The following is a 21,334-nucleotide window of genomic DNA, read 5'->3' as shown; positions in this document are numbered from 1 at the left end:
TGAACCTCCAACGTTCAAAGGAAGTCACGCACTCCAGAAGTACAGCCACATCAAATGCAGATATTTCAGAATCGTCCTTTCTCTGCAGAGGCCATTCCTTTTTGGTGATTATCTTTTCAGAGATGTCGCATTTCCTGCTCTTCAAAGTAGCCGTTCTCACTAAACAAGGAACCTCGAAGATTGAAGTCTCAGCCCAAGTTCAAATTACTCTCTAACGGAAGAAATTTCGAAGACCATCTCCACCAACGGATCTATTCAAGACGTCTCCTATAAATTGTGCTCGAGGATCACTTCAATCTTCACCGATTCAACAACATAAGCTGAAACGCTGTCGAATTCGTTACTCAGCAAAACCAAGCCTCCCTAAAGGTTGAATCGAAGAAGAGAATCACAAAGCCCAAAAATCAGTCACTACTGATTACATACATTCTCTTAGAACTTAGGCAAATACTGTATATCCAAAGCCTAGGTAAAACTGACTGCAAAGAACTTGTTCTTTGTGGTTTAGTTGGCAAGTTTTCAAACCTCTCTTCAACGAACCGAATTGAGTGTTTGTGTCGAAAAGGAGTTCAGACCAGTGTTCTGTCTCCGTGAGATCTTAGTGCCCAGTGTGCGCTAGGAGTGAGAAATCCAACCCAGTGTGTTGGTACTGAAGATAGGATCTTCAGTCGTCTCGGTTTGTGTGCACCCGCAAACACACGGTCAGGTTTGTTGTGCACCCGTAAGCACATGCATCGGTTTGCAGTGCACCCGTAAGCACTTGCCCAGTGAAGTTGTTGGTCTGATCAACCGACCGTGGATATAGGAAGTATTTTCTGAACCACGTAAAAATCTCTGTGTTATTTACAGCTTTCAGTACTTACCTTCTTAGTTGTGCTCTTACCTACCTAAACTGAAAACTGATTAACAGCAAAGAGAAACTTAACTGATTGACAACGTGATTAATATTACAAGCTATTTCGAAATAAAAATTTTCTGCTGCGTGTGTTCTCAGTCTAACTGATCTATCTTCTGATAGTTAGTAAGATTCATAGCATATCGCTGTTTATCAAACTCGACTGAAGCCTTACGTGTATCAGTTAAAGTCTTTGACTTAACTGATAACTCATTACTGAAGAGTATTCAGTATCAGTCGTCAACCCTATTTTGACAAAACTATTTTCACTAAACAGGTTGAGTCAGTTTGTATTTACTGAGAAAAATAGCCTATAGGTGTATCCCCCCCTCATACACCTATTCGAGACCCTTCGGATCTAACAATATTTTTTGAATTTTTTTCGCATAACCGTCGCTATAATTATGTATATAATTGAACACAAATATGCATATATATGTTCATGTATATTCATATTTATGTCATAATTAGGGCGATGATTGATTTATGCTTAATTGTTCTTATTTTAGGGGTTTGCATGTGCATGTTTTAAGTTAAATATCCTGAAAATTGGTGCGTTTATGGGTTTGTTTTATGCTTTGCAGAAGATTTGGGTTTTATAGATGGAAGAGTGTGATTTTGGAGATTTTTGGGTTAGAATTGAGTAATCTGGCGTAAATTGGTGTTCAGAGCTGAAAAGCCCGCGCCAGAGCCGAAAAGCCCGCTTCAGAGCAGAGCAGAGAAGCTCGCCAGAGCAGAGCTGCGCGGATAGCTATGTACCAGAGCAGAGCTGACTTGCATAGTCAGAGCTGAATTCTCCAGAGCTGAACTTCCCTATCAGAGCTGAAATCTCTAGAGCAGAACAAACTTGTCAGAGCAGAGCTAAACTCGACAGAGCTGACTATTTTCTCCAGAGTCAACATATTCAGAGCTGAACTTTACAGAGCTCGCTAATTCCAGAGCTGACTTTTAGCTCTGCCATACCTTTCCAGAGCCGAACTTCCAGAGTTAGCCAATCCTCGCCAGAGCTAAGATAACTTGCAGAGCACGATGCAGCTGGACTTACCTTTGGATGCACGATTATATTTCCTTAAGAGTCTACTTGATATTCATTGCAAAATAATCCCTTTGCCCTAATCTTCGTTCCACCTTGAGAAGCAATGTTCCGCAAGGCAACCAAGACTTAGGCGTTTTTAAGCTTTCATAGTTTCTTCAATTTTCAAATTTATTGTTATAGTTCGATTTCAATTTAGTTTTGTTTTTAGTTTCTTCTTGGATTGTGATTGAATGACAGCGATTGCACGTTCAAGAAATTTACGGTATTTCGTATTTAATTCAATTTCTTTTGTTTCATCATGTTTATGCTTTGCTTTTACGTTTATGCTTTCCTTTCAATTTTACGCAATTTAAATTATGCAATTTAAATTATGCAATTTCGTTTCATGCCTAGTTTAGAAGTTTTAATTCAAGTCTTTAAATTTCGTAGTTTAATCATCTTTAATTTCTTAAGTTGCTTTTACTTTAAGTTGTTTAATTATTGCCTAGGGTTTTCATAGTTTCTTGCCTAGATTAAGTTTAAGTTTAATTTACAAGTTTAAGTTTACTTTTCACGTTGAGTTTAATTTACAAGTTTTAGTTTTTAAATCAAACATTTACTGCTTTCTTGCGATATAATTAAAAGCCTTTTAAGATCTTACTTGAGAGACGACTTGGGTTAGCTTACACGTTACAATAGATCTCATCCTATTGCGAGTCAATCTAGCGTAGTGTTTAGGTTGAGTCAATTTGATCAGCAACGAGAGGCACTTGAGGGGTCACATAGTACTATGCATATTTGTGTGTAACGTTATGTATATATATAATTACATATATGCATATTTGTGTTTAATTATATGCATAATTATGGTGTCGACGGTGCAAAAAATTTTTTGTCAATTTTTTGTTTATTTTTACCACTGTTTGTATTTTGCTTTGGAAGGCCTATGTCACCTGTCGTGTGCTTAGTGTGTACACCACGTAAACAAAATGCGTGGTCTAGATATAGACCTATATACTATATGGGAAGTGGATATTATCAGATCTCACCACTATATATAGAGATGGACTAAAATAAAAACACCTCTTAACATATAAAATATGAATCATTTTCAGCCTTTAGATCACCAAGATCTACGGTTGATTTCATGGTCCAGAGTTCAAATCTCATCGATAGCGAAGATTTTATTTTTCGTAATTCATACATTTACACAATTTATTCATACATAATCTATAAGGATAACTCTGTTTCATGTAATACAACAATACTCTCTCTCTCCTATAAAATTAGTCATAATTTTTCTTTTTGGGGTGTTCACAAAAATAGTCTTATTCTATTTATAGACACTATCACACAATAGATTACTCACCATATATTGACTTAGTTACTTATTCTACCACATGGTGAGACATTCTCTTCACTTACAATATAATTAATTATCATTATTAATACTACCTCTAAGTTGAGACCCTTTCTCCACACATAATACACTTAGCAATTTTTATTTAAATCTGTATCACTCCCTTATAAGACTATTTTTACAGGACAAAGGAAGTATGATTTTGATATAAATCAAATTTACAATTACTTCACCCATTTATGAAAATTGTAGTATTATTATTAATTAACTTTATATATAACCCCATAGGGTGATTATATAAATATAAATGAAACTCCATAGGGTAATTTTATATATAACCCCCAAATTTCTCAGTATAGGTCTCATGAAAAAAATTAATTAAAATATAACTAAATATTCATTTTTGCCCTCATTGCTTCAAAATTAATTTTTAATAATTAATCCCAAAAATGTTAGGCAAACTATTTTACGTGAAGAATTAAAAAAAATAGAAATAAAAAGGAAAAAATTTGGGTGCATGACTGCTGCCGAAGCCAGAGAGGCGAAGGGGGCCGGCTGGACGCCGTCGTAGGGCGTATGCGCCACAACGGTCAACAGAGAGGAAGCATGGGCGATAATAATGCTAGATTTGAAAAAGGGAGGCATCGACTGAGCGGTGCTTTTGTCGATGCGTAAGTGGCGGTGGCGGCCACTGCAGCCTTCCAAAAGAGAGGGGGGTGAAGGGCGTGGACACGACAGCTGCTCGCCGGAGTAGGAGACGGCTCATAGCTGAGCAGCGAGAGGTGGATGACGAGGGGCGAACTTCTGCGAGGGGACGAGAGAGAAGGTAAAAAAAGGAGATAGATGTTAAGGGAGAGACAGGGTGCCGACCTCCACCAACGACACCGCTGTCAAGGCAACGATAGCGTCAGAGAGAGAGAGTGCATCTTAGGTAAACTACAACATATGTATAGCCCCCTTCCAAAGAATTATGTATCGCTCAATTTTAGCAAAATATGACCAAAGTTATGATTAATCGTTGAAGTGGCATTTTTTTTTTTTGTTTTTTCCCCTTCAAGTGTGGGGGCTATACAATTTCTTTTACGGAAACGAGGTTATACATATTATTTGTAATGGTAACATTTGTGGGATTAATTATTGAAATTTTGAATTTAGAGATATAGGAGTAAAAATGTATATTTATTAATATTTTAATTATATTTTTTAATAAGGGACTATAATGAGAAATTTGAGGGTTATGTATAAAATTACCCAACTCCATATGATGATATAATTTTAAATTGTGATATTTTTCCAGAGGTTTAAGGCCTGAATCTGTTGGGCTAAATGTAAAGGAGCCCAATCTATTTAAGCTGCTATTGACGTAGACGAAGACGAGCCAATCGAAATAGAAACAAAGTGGTAAGGGGTTAATGCTCAAGCCGTCTTCCTAAGCTCTCAAGTAGCAGAAGACGAGATTCACGTGGGAAAATGGTGCAGCGGCTGACCTACAGGAACCAATCACCACCGCATCGTCAAAACTCCCGGTAAATTGCTCGACTCGATTGTGTTTGTTACAGCTCAATTAATTTCTAAGTTGATTATGTATGAAGATCGATTGGCTTTGGCGTGTGATTGATGCAGTGTGAAGTATAGGAGGGAAACTAGTTTACCAGACCACCAATAAGAGAGCCCTGTCACTGGAAACACAATCCAAGGGGATTTATGTAATGTGATGTATATTTGTTTCAAAGAGGTTTTAATTAATCACAAGTTATGCAGCATTGTAGCTTAATTTGTTGGCCCTACATTGTTAAATATGCGATTGCCCAATACAAGATTCTATGTCTTGCCTTGAATTGAAATGTGTATTTTAATGATTCTACTCAAATTATCATATGTTTGAGACGATGAGTCTAATGTTGTTTGGAAGTATATATAATCTATATAAGTTATTACTTTGATGTACAAATTTACAATGCATGCATATTGTATATCAGTAACTTGAATACCTCTTTGCTGTGAATTTCAACATGATTAATGCTGAGCTTTGTACATATTGTTCAAATGCAGGTAGATTCCTGACTTGAGACCTGCTGAGTACAAGAGGTCTAGATTATCCCAGAATCGTACAACTGCGAATTGTGCCTATGGTGGAGTCTTATCCAGTGCTGCTGTGAGGGAGAGGTTGGTGTTTTATGCATTTTAATGTCCATTAAATGTTTGTTTGTCGACAACTTTGCTCAAGTTTAAAAACATTATTTTCCTCATATTTATTAGAGCTTTCTTGGTTGAAGAGCAAAAGATTGTGAAGAAGGTTTTTAAGATACAGAAAGCCAAGGAAAAGCCCTCATGCTGAGGCAGAGGCTCATATAATTTTGAAAGCAATTTATCAGAGGAATTAAGAGAAAATTGTATCGTGTATTTTCAGGATTCTTTTTGCCATTGAAATGACTCGTCGCTATTTTCTGCTTGATCATGCATTAGGTTTGTGGAATCTTATGCCTCAATGTTTGTTGATGAGCTAAACTCATTTACGGACTTGTTTCATGTAATTACATTTCTCGCTTTCCCATTGATTGTTTTGTGAAAGCTCATTATGATCCCCCAAAAAAAGCTTTCATTATATGTTAATGTCATACTTTCAACATTAAAATGCAATTACATGATACCCTTTAAATTCGTAATTATATTAGCTCATGTATTCGATTCTTTTACCTTAAATTTCTCCAACTGTTTGCAATTATAAAGAAATTAATTATTTAGCAAGGGTGTGTTTGTTTTGAGGTATAAGGAAGTCATAAGCTTCATTTATCACCTTATGCATGGTTTGCTTTTACATAATAAAAAATTCAAGCTGATGGTATACACTTTCTAGAAATATTTTTGCTCTTGGCAAAGAGATAATGTCATGTTATGAAGAGTGAATAAATATATATTATCATTCAAGTCAACTAGAGGTATAAAAAGTAAACAGTAGGATTTAGTTTTCTTCCTATTAATTACGATGTGATATTGGACGTATTGAACCTGAGCCCAATGGGCTTAGCGAAGGAAATGGAATGAATCTCGTTCGTATATTCCAAAAGCGTAAAGTTTCATCTCAGCCGTACAATCTAGGGCTTGATTAAAACTCTGTCTCTCTGTCGGTGTAGAACCATTTTTGCGCAGCAAAAACCCGAAGCCGGAACCATGGTGCAGCGGCTGACATACAGGAAGCGACATAGCTACGCAACGAAATCTAATCAGCATCGAGTCGTCAAAACTCCCGGTAATTATCCTCACAAAACCTCTCCTGCGCTATTTCTAATTCAGTCTGTTTCTACGTTAATAGATTTAAATTTTGGGGGATTTTGCATTTTATGATTTTGTGGAAAAAATAGGAGGGAAGCTAGTGTATCAGAGCACCAAGAAGCGTGCAAGTGGTCCCAAGTGCCCTGTTACTGGAAAGAGGATCCAGGGGGTGAGTTTTCTGCACCAATTTTATGTTTCTATCTATTTCTATTTATGTTTTCTGGCTAAAATGTAGTTGGAATTATGCCTAAAGCGGATCCATTTTGTGTAGTTGCTATATCTGGGCTTATCTCTTTTATGCAAAGATGATATGTTATCATTGGCTATTTTATTTCATTTGGATAGTCAATGTCAGTTTAATGACTTTGAAATTGTTACAGAGCATTGCAAACTAAGATTCATGGTGATATATTTTCTCCCAAAATATAGTTTCTTGATCAAGTACCTCCATTTTTGGGTCAAACCAATACTTAATCTTGAGGGGCTGGGATTGTTTATTTTAAAGATGTATCGAATAAGTACTTTGAAGATGTAGTGGTTTATTGAAAATGGTAAAAATAATTGTGAATGCGAATGTGATGTTACTACAACTAAGGCTTTTAAATATGGAATTGCTAAGGAAATATGACTAAAATGTGGTGACTGATTATGTCCATTTCCACATTATTCATATATTGTGATCATCACTAATATTTTGGTACAACCAGATTCCTCACTTGAGACCAGCCGAGTACAGGAGGTCTAGATTGCCCAGAAATCGTAGGACTGTCAACCGTGCCTATGGTGGAGTGCTATCTGGTGTAGCTGTGAGGGAGAGGTTGGTCTCTTGATGTGTGTTTTGTCGTGCTTGTTTTTTCTTGAGCTTTTCTCATTGATTTTCAAATTCTCTTTCTTCTACTGTTAGGATCATTAGAGCTTTCTTGGTGGAAGAGCAGAAGATCGTGAAGAAGGTGTTGAAGATACAGAAGACCAAGGAAAAGCTTGCCTCTAAGAGCTGAAGATACTTTTGGGAACCATTAGTTTTGAGGAAGTTTGGGGTTTTACTCAGATTTTTTAAACCTTGTCGTTTCTCTGGATTTTTGGAAATGACATCTATTGTGATCTTCAGTTTGTCAAAATATCTCTAGCATTTTGATGGCGATTAACTTTTTGTAATGCCTTAATCTTAATTCCAATTAATTAGTAATTACTATTGCGTTTTACATTCTTATTAGTATTATTTTGTTTGTGGTGAAGGTAATACAAAGGTGATGACTGATGAGCAAATTTGACCGAATATTTCATCAAGGGAAGGTATCATTAGGAATTACTATTTACTAAATCAAAAACTAACTGAACCAAGCAAGTATAAGCAGCAGAGACATCTAAAGAGCAATAAACTTGAAGTGGTAATCGCATTTGTACATCAATATCAGATCACAATATTCTAAAGAAAGGTAAAAGAGAAAAACTAAACTAATACAAAAACAAGAATCTAGAAACCAAAATTAGTGTGTGCTCAAGTATAGCACTTGTTAGTCGAATAGGTAGTGGATAAATGAGACGGATAGGGAGACGATGAATCCCACATCAAATTCGGTGGAAAACCATAAGGAAATTCCATCCATTGCTCATCTACTTGTCCCATATTCACTGCTTCCTCAACAAGATTCCTCTGCAAATCCTCAGGCGTTCCTAAGAAGCCATTGAACGAGGAGGCACTCAAACCCGCGGTATCCGCCCCAAAATCTCCCCCTAGTATGGACGTTGACATGTCCAGCAACAAGGAAGTAGCATCACTCACAACATGACATCTTGAGGCAGGTGTGGTAGTTTCAATGCAAGAAATCGCGTGATCTTCTGGTTTAAAATATGGGGGGGAGAAGGATGAGTGTTGAAAGTCATTGGAGAAACCAAATTGAAGGGAGGATGAGATTGTTGGGGTGTTGTTAAGAGGGTTGATGATATGAGATTCAGTAGTGTCAAGAATGGGATTAGGCCAAGAATGAGAGAGGGAGAGAGCCCTCCTTGTGTTGGAGTTAGCTTTCTTGAAAATCCGACATATCGCCCATGATTCCTGAAAGAAGAGAAAAACACATTACTACTTATATCCAAATTAAACTCATGTATATGAAGATGAAAGGTGATGCATACATTTATTGGGATAGTTGAAGAAGGAGAGAGAGAGGGAAGGCGGAACTCATGCATCATCCAGTCAGTTTTGATCCCTTTGGCGGCTTTCCCTTTGTAGAAAACAAGGGACTTTTTCAAGCCAATGCATTTAGTGGTGTGGGAAGAGTAGATGGGGCGGTCTGTTCCGGTGGCCTTCCAGAAACCGGAGCCCGTTACGCGGTTAGGCCGTGTGCTGTTTCTGTACTTGCGGTCTCTTGGGCAGTAGAAATACCATTCCTTCTCTCCATTTGTAGCTAACTCTGCAGGTTAAAACACATTAGATTAGATGCATGCAGATTGCACATTTATTTAGTCAAATGAATAGTACATACTAGGAAGATCCCATGGGTCGTATTTGTAGATGTCGATCTGCTTGATGAGCTCGATAGAGAGAGGTCTGTGGAGAATCTTCCTAGTGAGATAAAACCCTACGAGCTCTTCATCAGTTGGGTGGAATCTGAACCCTGGCAGCTCCTCCATAACAAAACAAGAATTAAGGCGATGATGAAGTGAAGAGTAACAATGAAAATGGTGAGTTAATATGGAGGCATGGGTTGCTCCCCGAGGAGGACTTTGCCTCCGAACCTTCAGCCGCCTTTTCTGCCTCACTTTAATTCCCTAATTCTAATTCTTTATGTACCAAATTAATTAAGTATCAACTCAACAAAATACGTATGTGACTGTTTGAGTACAAAATAAGGAATCTCAAGAAGCAAGCCACCAAATCAGTGCTCATGGAGATTTGAATATCACACTGTTTATTAATCTTCAATATGCCTAATCTTATAGTTAAAGTGTATTTAATTTAATGTGTGAAGTGGACAAAGCAAGCTTCTAAAGTATATACTAATGTTGGAAATTTGATTTGAAAAATGTGGACGACCAAGTGACCCACTCCCGATGCAGAAAGGCTTCAAATTATATTCAACAAATTAAATTGTGTGATGAGAGACTATAGTCTGAGAGCTTAGTTTAATTTTAAAAAAATAAAATAAATGTCTCAGGATCCAATCTTCTATTCCATTCCTATAAGCTTCTATTCCACTGACTGTGTCAGATTTTGACTAATCAAAGATGCTCTTTGTTATAATTAATCTCACTTAGGGTTTTCTCAGAAACGTATTTATATTTTTGACATCGATCCTCCATTTTCTTTAGTTTTAGGTCTTGACATTATTGGGTCAACAAATTAACAAGTGCCTTAATTCCCATATGAAAAGGTTTGAGTAATTTCTGGAGAAATTTATTAAGGTAATATCATTTATCCGACGACTGTGCTGTCTTGTTTTGCCCATTTATGGTTAAGTTGAGAAATAAATTTCCCACAACCAACAATAATATGAATAATAATAAATACAAAAATGAAGTACTGTAAGGTGGTTTTCCTATCTGATTCGTAAAATCATATTTTCAAATCTTCTCATATCAATAGCTCTATGTGTGTGTGTGTTCCAATTCAAACATTTTTTTCTCGAGATTTATGTAAATAAAAGTATGAGAAATGAAGATAGTGTTTGTCTATATACTTGTGATTATGAAAATAAAAGCACTCAATGTTTATGAACGTTGAACATCTAAATCTATATCACTCACCCTTTTAATTAAATTCTTCTTAATGTTGCGAAAATAGTGGTAGTTTGTATACTTGTGATTGTGAAGGAAAATTACTCCAGAAATTAATATACATGATTTAATTAGTATAAACAAGTATCCACTGTTTAGGAAAAGCAATGTTAATTGTCGGTGAGTAAGCAAAGATGAAGCGTTAATTGGACTATCCCCTTCCAAAATGAATATGACAAACAAATATATCTGCTATAAATATTTAACAACTTGTGTGGAGGGTGGAGTGGAGGAGGGAGTTAAGGGAGAGGGAGAAAGGGTTTGCGGAGGATCTCCAGTTGGTTATAGCTGATTTTGTTCCTTGTGTAGATGTAATAGACGGATGGAACTGGAAGGCGACACCAGATGGATGCTTCACAATCAAGTCGGCATATGAAATTGTGGCAAAAACAAGAGAGGAGCAACAAGTTTTACCTTTGGAGATGGCAAAGGTTTGGAAGGCCCCAACACCAAATAAAGCCAAGGTGACGGCATGGAGATGTCTTAGAAACAGATTGGCAACATGTGATAATCTGAGTAGAAGAAATGTCCAGATCAGCGTGGAGGAGAGATGGTGCAATGCCTGTGTTTCTAGTGAGGAAACGACGGAACACCTGTTCCTCTATTGTCCGAAAGCAGCGGCGGTGTGGGACCAGATCTTTCAATGGCTTGACATCAAAACGGCAAATCCGAGAGGTATTTTTCAACACTTCATTTCTTTCATTGCGGCTGGAAAAAAGAAGAGAGAAAGAAGACTGCTTAAAGCTTTGTGGGTGGGAACAGTGTGGTTGCTCTGGGAAAGCAGGAATGGTAGTCGTTTTCGGGACAAGGCTTGGGATATTGATAAACTTGTTTTACAGATTAAGGGGAGACTTTGGAGTTGGAACGAGGCCTACAAAATCGTGGAGTTAGGAATTACATTTACTTCTTGGTGTTCCAAAGACTTCAAACTTGTTTTGTTGTTTTGATTGGCATTCCTGATGCCTTGATCCCTTTTCTTTTAATAAAATTTTTACTTTACTGATCAAAAAAAAAAAAAAATTAACAACTTATTCCAAACTTAATTATTTTACACACATTTGCTTGGACTGACTTTTTGAAAAATATTAGGAATAAAGTATAGGCGAAGAAGGGGGCTGTTTCAGTTTGGTAAGCAGAAGTCAATTATCTCGGATAGCGTAGCCCTTTTGGAAATGCAGGACATGGGTTTCCTCAAATTTTTAATTTTCTTGCTTCTTAACATGGGTTTTTAATTTTTAACTTTTCTCAAATACCCAAATCATAAAAGATTGAATTTCTAGCAAAAATGGAACCCCATTTTTCAAAGTAGAACAACTAGTAATTAAAGACTAAGAGTTCAAACTGATCCGGATCAATAGGATAATTTAGGCAATATAGGAGTAATAAAAATGAAAAAATATTTTACCTAAATAATCCTTATCATATATTCATGTTTCAAATTTGAATTACTTTCTCTTTCTATTAAATGAATTAGTTTTTTACGTCTAAAAAAAAAATTAATGATTGCTTTTACCTATTCTCAAAGATAAAAAATAAAAAAATATCACTATGAAAAAAACTATAAAAACTACTCATTTTGAGCTTAGAATAACAAAGTTGCCCTTACTTAAATCGCAAACTTTGCTCGCATGCTCAACCAATGCAAGTCGAGCATTACTGCATTAGTGGTAAATGCACTAATGCTCGACATGCTTATGTCGAGTATTAATGTATTTGTGATATATATATTAATGCTCGACATACTTGAGGTTGCGCATTAGTAGTAAATACACCAATGCTCGACATGCTCGATCATTGCGAGTGGAGCATTCTTAAAAAAATACTCTAATGCTCGATATACTCGATCATTGTGAATCAAGCATCAGTGTAAAATAAATTAATGCTCGACATAAGAGTAAAAAATTCCTAAATAGTATACATATATTTTATAAAATGTGAATATTTTTCAGATTTTATTTTTCAAAATGGGTATATTTTAGTCTGCCCCTTTCCAAAATGTATAGGCTACTGTTGTCTTTTTATATTTGAATTCTATGAAAAAAGTGGATTTCATTCGAATCAATTTAATCCAAATAGCAGTACTCATATTTTAGTATAGTTTTCTCGTACCAAAGTTTTTCCATAAGAGTAATGCTAAACAGTCACATTGACAGCCACATTGTGGCCACCCACAATTTACCTAAATAAAAAATAATTTAATTCATTTAGCTTATTTTTAAAAATAAAAATAAGATTTAGTTATCTTATCATAGTCTCTACACTGTAATTATTTTTTTGTAATTTTTTGGTAACTTTTTTATTTTTATTAAAAAATAAATTAAAAATAAAAATATAAAAAAATTAAAAAAAATAAGTATAATGTAGAGAATATAATAAAATAACTAAATCCTATTTTTATTTTAAAAAATAAATTAAATAAATCTAGATTTTCCTTATTATACTAGTGTGTGGGTGGCCATAATGTGGCTGCATAAATTTATTGTTTCCATAATTCCATGCCTTGAATGTGCTCAATTAAATGGAGATGTAGCAATTCCAGAAACCTAAACCTCGTTTTGTTCCATTCTCATTTGATTGTTTTGACCTAGATTTTTGTTTCCCAATCGTGCAATGTGAAAATACGTGTCCCAATTTTTTCAGATTTCAACCCAAAGCATCCTAGACTTTTGTTATATCATTTAAAGCATGAATTCGAGTGAAAATTTTAAATGCTTAGTGATATTACAGTTTTAAATGTGACACAACTGATAATTGATAGCCAACGCAAGGTCAAATCCATTTTACCCCCTCCCTGCATTCCACATTTCAAAGAAAAAACAAAAGTAAAAGGAGAAAAAAAGAAGAAGAAAGTGAAACTAAACTAACCAGAAAATGTCGCTAACTTGTGAGCTCGACTTGGTGTAAAGAAAATGGTATATATATATGTCAATGCATCTTGGTTCTTTGTTTCAAAATTGTGTGTAGATTTAAAGTGTGTGTAGTCTATCTATAATCTCTACACGAATAAATGAAAAACATTGATGTTGAAATACATATTTAATTTTAAGAGTGTAAATGAGTCGAATCGAATCAAGTCAAAGAAATATATGTGAGAGAGAGGGACAAGAAAATCAATATATTTGATTCGAATGACTCTTATTTATGACTATAAGCATGACTAATTTTTAAAACATGAAAACATATGACTTTGATACGTACGTCACAACTAATTAAATTTAAATTGCGAAAACTCTTTATACGACCGTTTGCACTAGCGGATGGCTGTAATTACTATTACTAAGAGTATCCATATTTGTTGAATCAAGCTTTAACTCATTCATAATTCAAGATGGGTGATTCTATTCATAGCCCCCATATTACTCTTTATAACCCCTTATTTAATAATGATAATTAAAATAATTAAAACTTTATTATTTTATTCTATATTTCATATCTTCAAATAAAACTAAATATGCTAAATTAATATTTTTATTTAAATAATGTAAAGGAATAACTGTATAGCCTCCAATTACAAATCTACAACACCAAGAAATGTAAATGGCACCTTTGTCGACGAAAATGAAATTGAAGCCGCCGCTGCCGCCTATGACACTGGGAAATAATAGTGCGAAACTTGGAAGCCACTCACCATCGTTTGGGTAGTACAAATTCGACTCTTCCCGTGCTTTGCCTTACGTCACTACGGCCAGCACAAACCCAATCCCCACAAATTCACAAATTTCCACCAAAGACAATTTCTATTTTCTTTGTAATCAAAAGAACAAAAATAAACCTTTGAAGAAAGCAAAAGATGTTTCAGGTGCCTAGTAATCGGTGGCAGCGTCCGAGGCTGCAGCGGCAGCGGTCCTTTTGAAGACTGATTGGCCCATCTTTTGGTGGCTGTTATAAATATTTTATACGTGTTTTTTTAAATTTATTTAAATAAAATTGTTAATTTATTATAAATTTAATTTAATTTAAAATTATGAATTATAAGATAAAATAATAAAATTTTAATTATTTTTAATTAATGGGGGTTATAAAAAGTAAAATGGGGGCTATGAATAGAATCACCCATCCAAGATCACTTATGAGTCAAGGGCTATATTGGGCCATTGGCTTGATTCATCCTGCTGACTCTCTAGAATTTATTTTTTTTAGACTGTTGACTCTATAGAATTAGTTTTGATTTTTAACTTTTTCATTTAATTTAAATGACATAAATTTAAATAACAAAATTAAATAACACAATTCTTAAAATTAAAACTACATCAATTTAAAATACGAAAATTTATATTACACAAACTAAAATACGAATGGAATGGCCTTGCTACACGATGTGTATAGTGTTTGCGCCTTTTCCCGGATCATGTCGTTGGAGTGACCACTTGGCGATGGCTTCTACCCATGTAGCCTCCCAAAGCTTTACCTCGGTAGTGACATAGGCCCAATGCGATTTGATTTGACAGACGGTAAATGAACTGCCCACCATGGCGTTAACACGATCCAATACTCTCTCCCAATAGGCTTGGGTTTTTTGGTTGACACCACGGATGACATCGCCGGTCACCTTGATTCACACACGAGCGATGAAATCGGTCTCCTCGTGAGTGTCAATGTGGCGACCCCTCTTGTCGCCTGCACTAATCGACACTTTTTCCTTGTAGGTCTTCGCCTTTCTCGATGTTGGACGTTGTGGTTCCGCCGAGCCGTGACCTTTGCCTTGAGGCTCGTCGCCCCAATTCACCGCCGAGATGTCCAATTAGTAGTATGGACTGGAAAGATCACCAATTCAATTAGAGAAAAAATAACCAGGGGAGTTGGGAACCATTGAAGAACAAAGAGAGAGATTGAGAGAAAGTTGAGGGAGATGAGGGAAAATAAATCAATTTAAATTTATTTGTATGTGATATATATATATATATATATAATTATTGGTTATTTGAATTTAACTATTCACAACTTTGAACATGATATATAACACTACAAAAAAAATTAATTCTAGCGACGGAAATTCCGTCTCAAAATCCTGAACATTCCGTCTCAAAATTCTGGTTACGACAGAACTGCGACTGAACGACGGGGACGCTGAAAACGGGGTCGCTAAATTCTCTAGCGACAGATTTTGTTTTCCGTCTCAAATCTAACGACAGAATAGCCACGGAAAAACAGATCGGCGGCTGGAAAAACAAATCTAAAGACAGACTATATTTAGCAGCAGATTTCTTCTCTCTAAAAAACAGATCGGCGGCTGGAAAAACAGATCGGCGGCCTCTCTTGCGCCGCATCCGACGGCGCTGGCCGCTCGATGTCCGGCCACATCTCTCCTTCTGGAGCGATGGAGATCTTTCCTCCCCTCCCCAGCGGCGGTGCTGTTTCTGCAGAGCGCGATGACCGGATGCCTTTGGACAAGTCCGGCTTCTCTCCGTCTGCGTCTGCGCGCGGCGATCTTCTTACGACTCCGGACAAATCCGGCCTCAACCTCCCACCCTCTGCAAAACAGATCGGCGGCTGGAAAAACAGATCGGCGTCCTCTCTTGCGCCGCAGCCATCCGACGGCGCTGGCCGCTCGATGTCCGGCCACATCTCTTCTTCTGGAGCGATGGAGATCTTTCCTCCCCTCCCCAGCGGCGGTGCTGTTTCTGCAGAGCGCGATGACCGGATGCCTCTGGACAAGTCCGGCGTCTCTCCGTCCGCGTCTGCGTGCGGCGATCTTCTGACGACTCCGGACAAATCCGGCCTCAACCTCCCACCGGTGTCTTCTAATTTCTCCCAGCCCTGGCGTGGTCCCTCGCCTAGGGCTTCCTTGCCCAGCCATGGCAGCATTACTTCGCCTTCTTCCTCGCCCAACCATAGACGCCAACTGTCGCCTAGGGTGTCTCCGAACTTTCACAGCGAAGGTCGTCAACAAGAGACTCCTATTGCCGCCTTTGTTGCAGGTAAGGATGGTTGTTCTTATGCGGACATCTCTCGTCCAAGGTCTCGAACCCGTAGGCCTGATGTTTTGGTACATCGTCTCAATACACCTGACCCGATCGTTGATGGCGAGGTTATTACTATTTCAATTCCTGCTTCTATGTATCAACATCGTGTTAGAGATTTTGAGCATGCCGTCATAGGGCGGCTTTATCTTCGCAAAGGCGATAAGCCTAAATTGACTGAGGAGATTCGGTTGGAGCTCCAAGTTTTATGGAGCGTTGCCTCTGAGTGGCAAATAATTCCTATGAGCAAGGGTTTCTATATTTTTCGTTTTGCATCTGCTGAGGAAAAAGATAAAGTGAAACAACGTGCGGTTTGGGATTTGCCGTATGGTGCCTTGAGAATTCGAGAATGGGTTCGACATTTTGATCCATACAAAGAAATCTCTTCTTTTTGCCAGGTGTGGACGCGCATTTATTGTTTGCCCGTGGAGTACTGGACAACTGAGATTATCACGACTATTGGGAAAGCTGTTGGAACGCCTCTTAAGGTGGATGGGGATACGGCGGCCGGAGTTTTCGGGCATTATGCCCGAGTTTTGATAGAGGTTGATTTGGCCCTTCCTTTGCCGGAATTTGCTCTCTTTGATTGTCCCGACAAATCCTTTAACGTCGAGTTTGGATTCGAGAAACTTCCGTTGTTTTGTTACAAATGCATGATCACGGGGCATACAATGGACAAGTGTAAGAAAACTAAAAAATTAGAGGTGTCTCGAGCAGTAGTGGTGAATGAGGAAAAGGATACGGTGAATGAGGAAAAGCATACGAAAGATCGTGATGAATTTCAGAATGTTAAACCACGCAATAACTGGAGGCCTAAACCGCATCGTGAGATGGTTGACGTTGGGAAACAAAATCGGTTTGCGATTCTTGACAACCAAGAAGAGGACATTCGAGGGCCTGATTTGGATAAAGATAGCTCAGGTATACTAGAGGAAGGACAGGTTGAAGAGGTTTTTCATGAATCGGATGACGACGAAGTTCATACTCCAGGAGAGGGTGGAGGAGTTGTTGATGAGATACATATGGCTGGGAGACAGACTACGGAACGGCAACAGGCTGGAGGACAGGCTGGTAGTTTGGAGGAGCAGCAGTCCGCGGCTGTAGAGAGTCAGCAGGTTATTTCGCCGGTTATTCAGCAGCCGGGGGATCGCCATGTGGTTGGTTTTGATAGGCAGTCCACTCCTGTTCCGCGGGATATTGCAAATCGTATTAGTCGGTTAGAGGAGCAAGTTAATCAAGGGATGCAGTTGCTCTCTGAGCCAAAACGAGGTCGTGGTCGTCCAAAGGGATCGGGAAAATGCATGAGCAAGGAGCCTGTGTATACAGCTCCGGAAGGTAGCATTAAAAGTCGTCTCAGGAATGCGGGGGAAATGGGTTACAAGCTGGCAGACCTCGTGGTTGATCATAGCAATAGTCCAAGTATGCGTGCAATGAATAATGTTGTTCATGGACGTTGGTCGGATGAAATGGAAGATTTTCCTGATTGAGTTGTTTTTTGTTTACTCTTTTTTAGTTTTACGATCTCCTTTCGAGTTTCGTGCCCTTAGTCTGCGTCTTTGTGCTTTCAAGGGATTTTTCATTTTCTTTGGTTTTTTTCTTTTCCTTTTTTAATAAAATCGCATTTTAATAAAAGAATAGCCACGGAAATTCCGTCTCTAACCGACTGGTGGTCGTCTGTGTTGACCGAATTTTGAGACGGAAATTTCGTCTCTAGTTGAGACGGAAAGGATTCCGTCGTTAGATTTTTCGGCGATCATATTCCGGCGCCGCCGCCGTTCTTTTGAGACGGAATTTCCGTCGTTAGATTTTTTTTCCGTTTTTTTGAATTTTTTTATTTTTTATTTTGAGACGGAATTTCCGTCGCTAAAATTGCCATTTTTTTATTTTTTTTAAATTCTATTATTTACCTGTATTCTAATACTTTCATCATGCAACATAATATATAAACTTTAAATAGTAACCAACAGTCAACGATAATCAACAAAGTATCCAACAATCCAAATAGTCAACGATAATCAACAAAGTATCTAACAATCCAAATTCTAGTTAAGTTAGCACCTAGCAAAATAGATTCAAGTTCCTAAAACAAACATAATCAAGGGGGTGGTAGATTCCTCATCTCAGCTAGCATCTTCATGAACTCGGCTTGCTGTGCCTGCAACTGTGCATGTACGTCTGCACGCATCTGAGCCTCTCTAGCTTGTGCCTCATCTCGTATCTGCGCCTCTCTAGCCTCCATCTTAGCCTGCATCTGAGCCTCGTACTCCTTCATCTTATCGGCTAAAACTGCATCAAGCTGAGGCTGTGAGCTAAAACTGGCTCCTTGGTTGGATCTAGAGGTGGAGGTGTAAGCATGAGAACGTGAACCAATCCCAAAAACTCGCTTCTTGGCCGATACGCCTCCAACTGCATCCAGTAGTAACCTGTTCATGTCTACCTCCTGAGACTCAGAGCCATCATTTGACTGAGATTGAGCTAGCTCTGCAGCCTTGGCAGTCACTTGGGCCTGTTTTTGTAGTTAATAAAAACTTTATAAGTTAATCATTAAGTATAGATACATAAAGATGAATTTGTGATAACTTAATTTAAGGATTTCATACGTATGCATCTCGAGCTCTGGGATAGGTGAATTCTCCAGCCTTCGCATGCAAGACATTGAAGACACTCCAGTCCACTTCTTCAGCTGGAACTCCTTGTTCTCTCTTCAGTTCAAACAAATTAATAATAGTTAATAAAAATTTAAAGAAATTTAAGTTGTATTTAATTAATACTAACTTACCAGTACTACAGCATGCTGTAGGGCATTTCTCGACCCTCCTCTATGGATGGAAATACCAGTACCAGGCCCATCAGGCTCAGACATCCTATTCTTTTGTGCTTTGGCTGCCTTAGCCTTCACTTCATCCTTGTTCCAATATTCTAACCACTTTTCCCACACATTCTGCCTCATCTAAGGAGGTCGCTCAGGTCTACCCTTCTTCATTTTATAAATCATATCTTTATAACGAACAGTAGCCCTGGCATACCACCTAGCGTATACCGCCTCATCAGTGAGGTCATCCTTCCACCAATACACTTTCTGCAAGCATAACCCAACAAACAAACGAAAACAATACCAATTCAATAAAGTGAATATATCATTAAATGAAGGGACACAACCCAACAAACCAAAACAATACCAAATAATTCATAATATCATCAACTTCAGTAAATATATCATTAGATGAAGGGACACCGCTCAACAAACAATTCAAAACCAAATTGAAATCAACTTAACTAAAATTTATCATAAAATTAAGGGACACAGCCCAACAAACAATTGAAAACAATAAGTAATTAAACCTTAAATTCAGCCCAGTAATCCTATTTCGTTGCATCCGGCACTGCTCTCCATGTCCAGCCATCATGATCCATGTTGGTTTTAAAACTGTTTGTGATTGTGGTTGGAACGGCATGATATGGATACATAAGGTCCCTGAATCCAACATAAAACAATAAGTGTTAAAGTTAAATAATTTCAAAATAAAATAGTAAGTGTTAAAATTAAATAATTTCATACCCCTCGCCGAAAGTCAACTCCACACGACCACCATCATCAGCCGCAGATCCTGAAGAACTGGCCGAGACTCGTGATGACGAAGTCCCTCGTCAGAATAAATTAATTCAAAATCAGCTAAAATATAGAGCACAATCAGCGGATCGAAATTCTGAAGTCAATCCATTCAGATTTAATAGTTTATTGCAATCCTTATAAAGCATATCTTCACTTATACACATCTAAGCTTCGAAATTAGAGTAGGGTAAATAACACAAGGTTTACTGCAGCCGGTACTACTACTCAAAATTGAGGCAACAAACTTACCTGAAGAGGAAGGCTGCAACGGGGTCAGGGAAGGACCGGCGACGACTAAGGATGAGGCGGGAGGGCCGAGGCGGTAGTGGCGATTGGAGGCTGGGACAGAAATTGAACGGAATAAGCCATATTTGAACTTTAAGTAACAGAAATTGTAAATAGATTATACCTCTAACTTCTGCCGAAACAGAATAGGCTGCGGCGGCGACGGAGGGGCGCTTTCGGTTCTTCTTCTCGTAGATATCTCCCATGGCCTTGAATTGTAGATTGCAGACGTTGCGGAGGTAAAGGCGGACGGCGCGGGCTGCGAAGGTGTTCCTCAGCGGCAGTAGCCGGTGGAGGCGGAGGACGGTAAACGGCGAAGGCAATGGACGGCGATGGGGTGGCTAGAGGCGGTAGGGTTCACCATTAATTTAGGGATTTAGGATTTTAGGGAAAAAGAAGTGGAGAGAAGGGAGAAAGAAATCTGGCGCTGAAATTAAGGGGGGTGTATTCGTTGTGGAGTTTAATAGATTTCTATGGATTTTAAAAGTCTGGGTGGTGTATTCGTTCCAGACTTTTAAAAGTCTGCAGAAATCTGGGAGTATTCGTTCAAGACTTTTAAAAGTCCATATAAATCTGGGTGTATTCGTTTCAGACTTTTTGAAATCCATACAAATCTAGGTGTATTCGTTATTCCATTGACTTCAAATCCGGAATGACTTTCATGGATTTCATCCAAAAAATACACATGACGAAATCCGGCCAAGAACCACGAGAATTGAAATCCATGGAGTTTTGAGCGAGCGCTGAGTTCCAGCGACCGCGGCCAAGAAGCCAGCGACCGCTGGAACTCAGCCACCGTTGAGAGCAGATAACTGGCACCGTGGAGAGCAGAGAAATGAAGGAGCAGTTTCTCAATAATATGGACTTGGAGAGAGAAAGAGGCATCACTATCAAATTGCAGGTTTTGTCTCTGTCTATTACTGCTCTAATTGCTATATGACTACTTTAGATGAGTATAGACATAATGATTTGTTGGTTGAATTGTCTTACATGAAGAAAACACATAATTGTTGTCAATGTTTTCTCTTTTCTACATAGGCTGCACGGATGCGTTATATTCATAACAATGAACCCAGCGCCCGCTGGAACTCAGCGCTCGCTGGGTTTCCAGCGCTCGCTGGATTCCCAGCGGTCGCTAGGTTTCCAGCGGTGCTGGGAC

The 21,334-nt window shown here is 38.1% G+C and overlaps 3 protein-coding genes across 3 annotated transcripts; 1 reads left to right on the top strand and 2 right to left on the bottom strand.

The window, feature by feature from the left end:
* The first annotated feature begins 4,650 nt into the window (after positions 1-4,650).
* On the top strand, positions 4,651-7,745 carry LOC130995784 (60S ribosomal protein L34-like). The gene is made up of 6 exons (XM_057921196.1): positions 4,651-4,796; positions 5,323-5,436; positions 6,405-6,520; positions 6,633-6,712; positions 7,251-7,360; positions 7,448-7,745. The coding sequence occupies exons 3-6, from the start codon at positions 6,442-6,444 to the stop codon at positions 7,539-7,541; spliced, it is 363 nt and encodes a 120-aa protein (XP_057777179.1). The 5' UTR covers positions 4,651-4,796; positions 5,323-5,436; positions 6,405-6,441; the 3' UTR covers positions 7,542-7,745.
* Positions 7,746-7,920: 175 nt separating this feature from the next.
* LOC130995783 (protein FEZ-like) lies at positions 7,921-9,269 on the bottom strand. The gene is made up of 3 exons (XM_057921195.1): positions 9,027-9,269; positions 8,677-8,954; positions 7,921-8,599 (listed from the first exon to the last, which is right to left on the bottom strand). The coding sequence occupies exons 1-3, from the start codon at positions 9,172-9,174 to the stop codon at positions 8,042-8,044; spliced, it is 984 nt and encodes a 327-aa protein (XP_057777178.1). The 5' UTR covers positions 9,175-9,269; the 3' UTR covers positions 7,921-8,041.
* An 8,982-nt stretch (positions 9,270-18,251) lies between these two features.
* LOC130995781 (uncharacterized) lies at positions 18,252-20,604 on the bottom strand. Its single transcript, XM_057921194.1, has 6 exons — positions 20,300-20,604; positions 19,837-20,229; positions 19,620-19,752; positions 19,057-19,356; positions 18,878-18,979; positions 18,252-18,783 (listed from the first exon to the last, which is right to left on the bottom strand). The coding sequence occupies exons 4-6, from the start codon at positions 19,225-19,227 to the stop codon at positions 18,373-18,375; spliced, it is 684 nt and encodes a 227-aa protein (XP_057777177.1). The 5' UTR covers positions 19,228-19,356; positions 19,620-19,752; positions 19,837-20,229; positions 20,300-20,604; the 3' UTR covers positions 18,252-18,372.
* Positions 20,605-21,334: the final 730 nt, after the last annotated feature.

The sequence above is a fragment of the Salvia miltiorrhiza genome, chromosome 7 (genome assembly GCF_028751815.1).
Source record: "Salvia miltiorrhiza cultivar Shanhuang (shh) chromosome 7, IMPLAD_Smil_shh, whole genome shotgun sequence".
In the NCBI taxonomy this organism is placed as follows: Eukaryota; Viridiplantae; Streptophyta; class Magnoliopsida; order Lamiales; family Lamiaceae; genus Salvia; species Salvia miltiorrhiza.
Note: the sequence above shows the minus strand (reverse complement) of the source record. Positions and strands in the feature narration are given on the sequence as shown.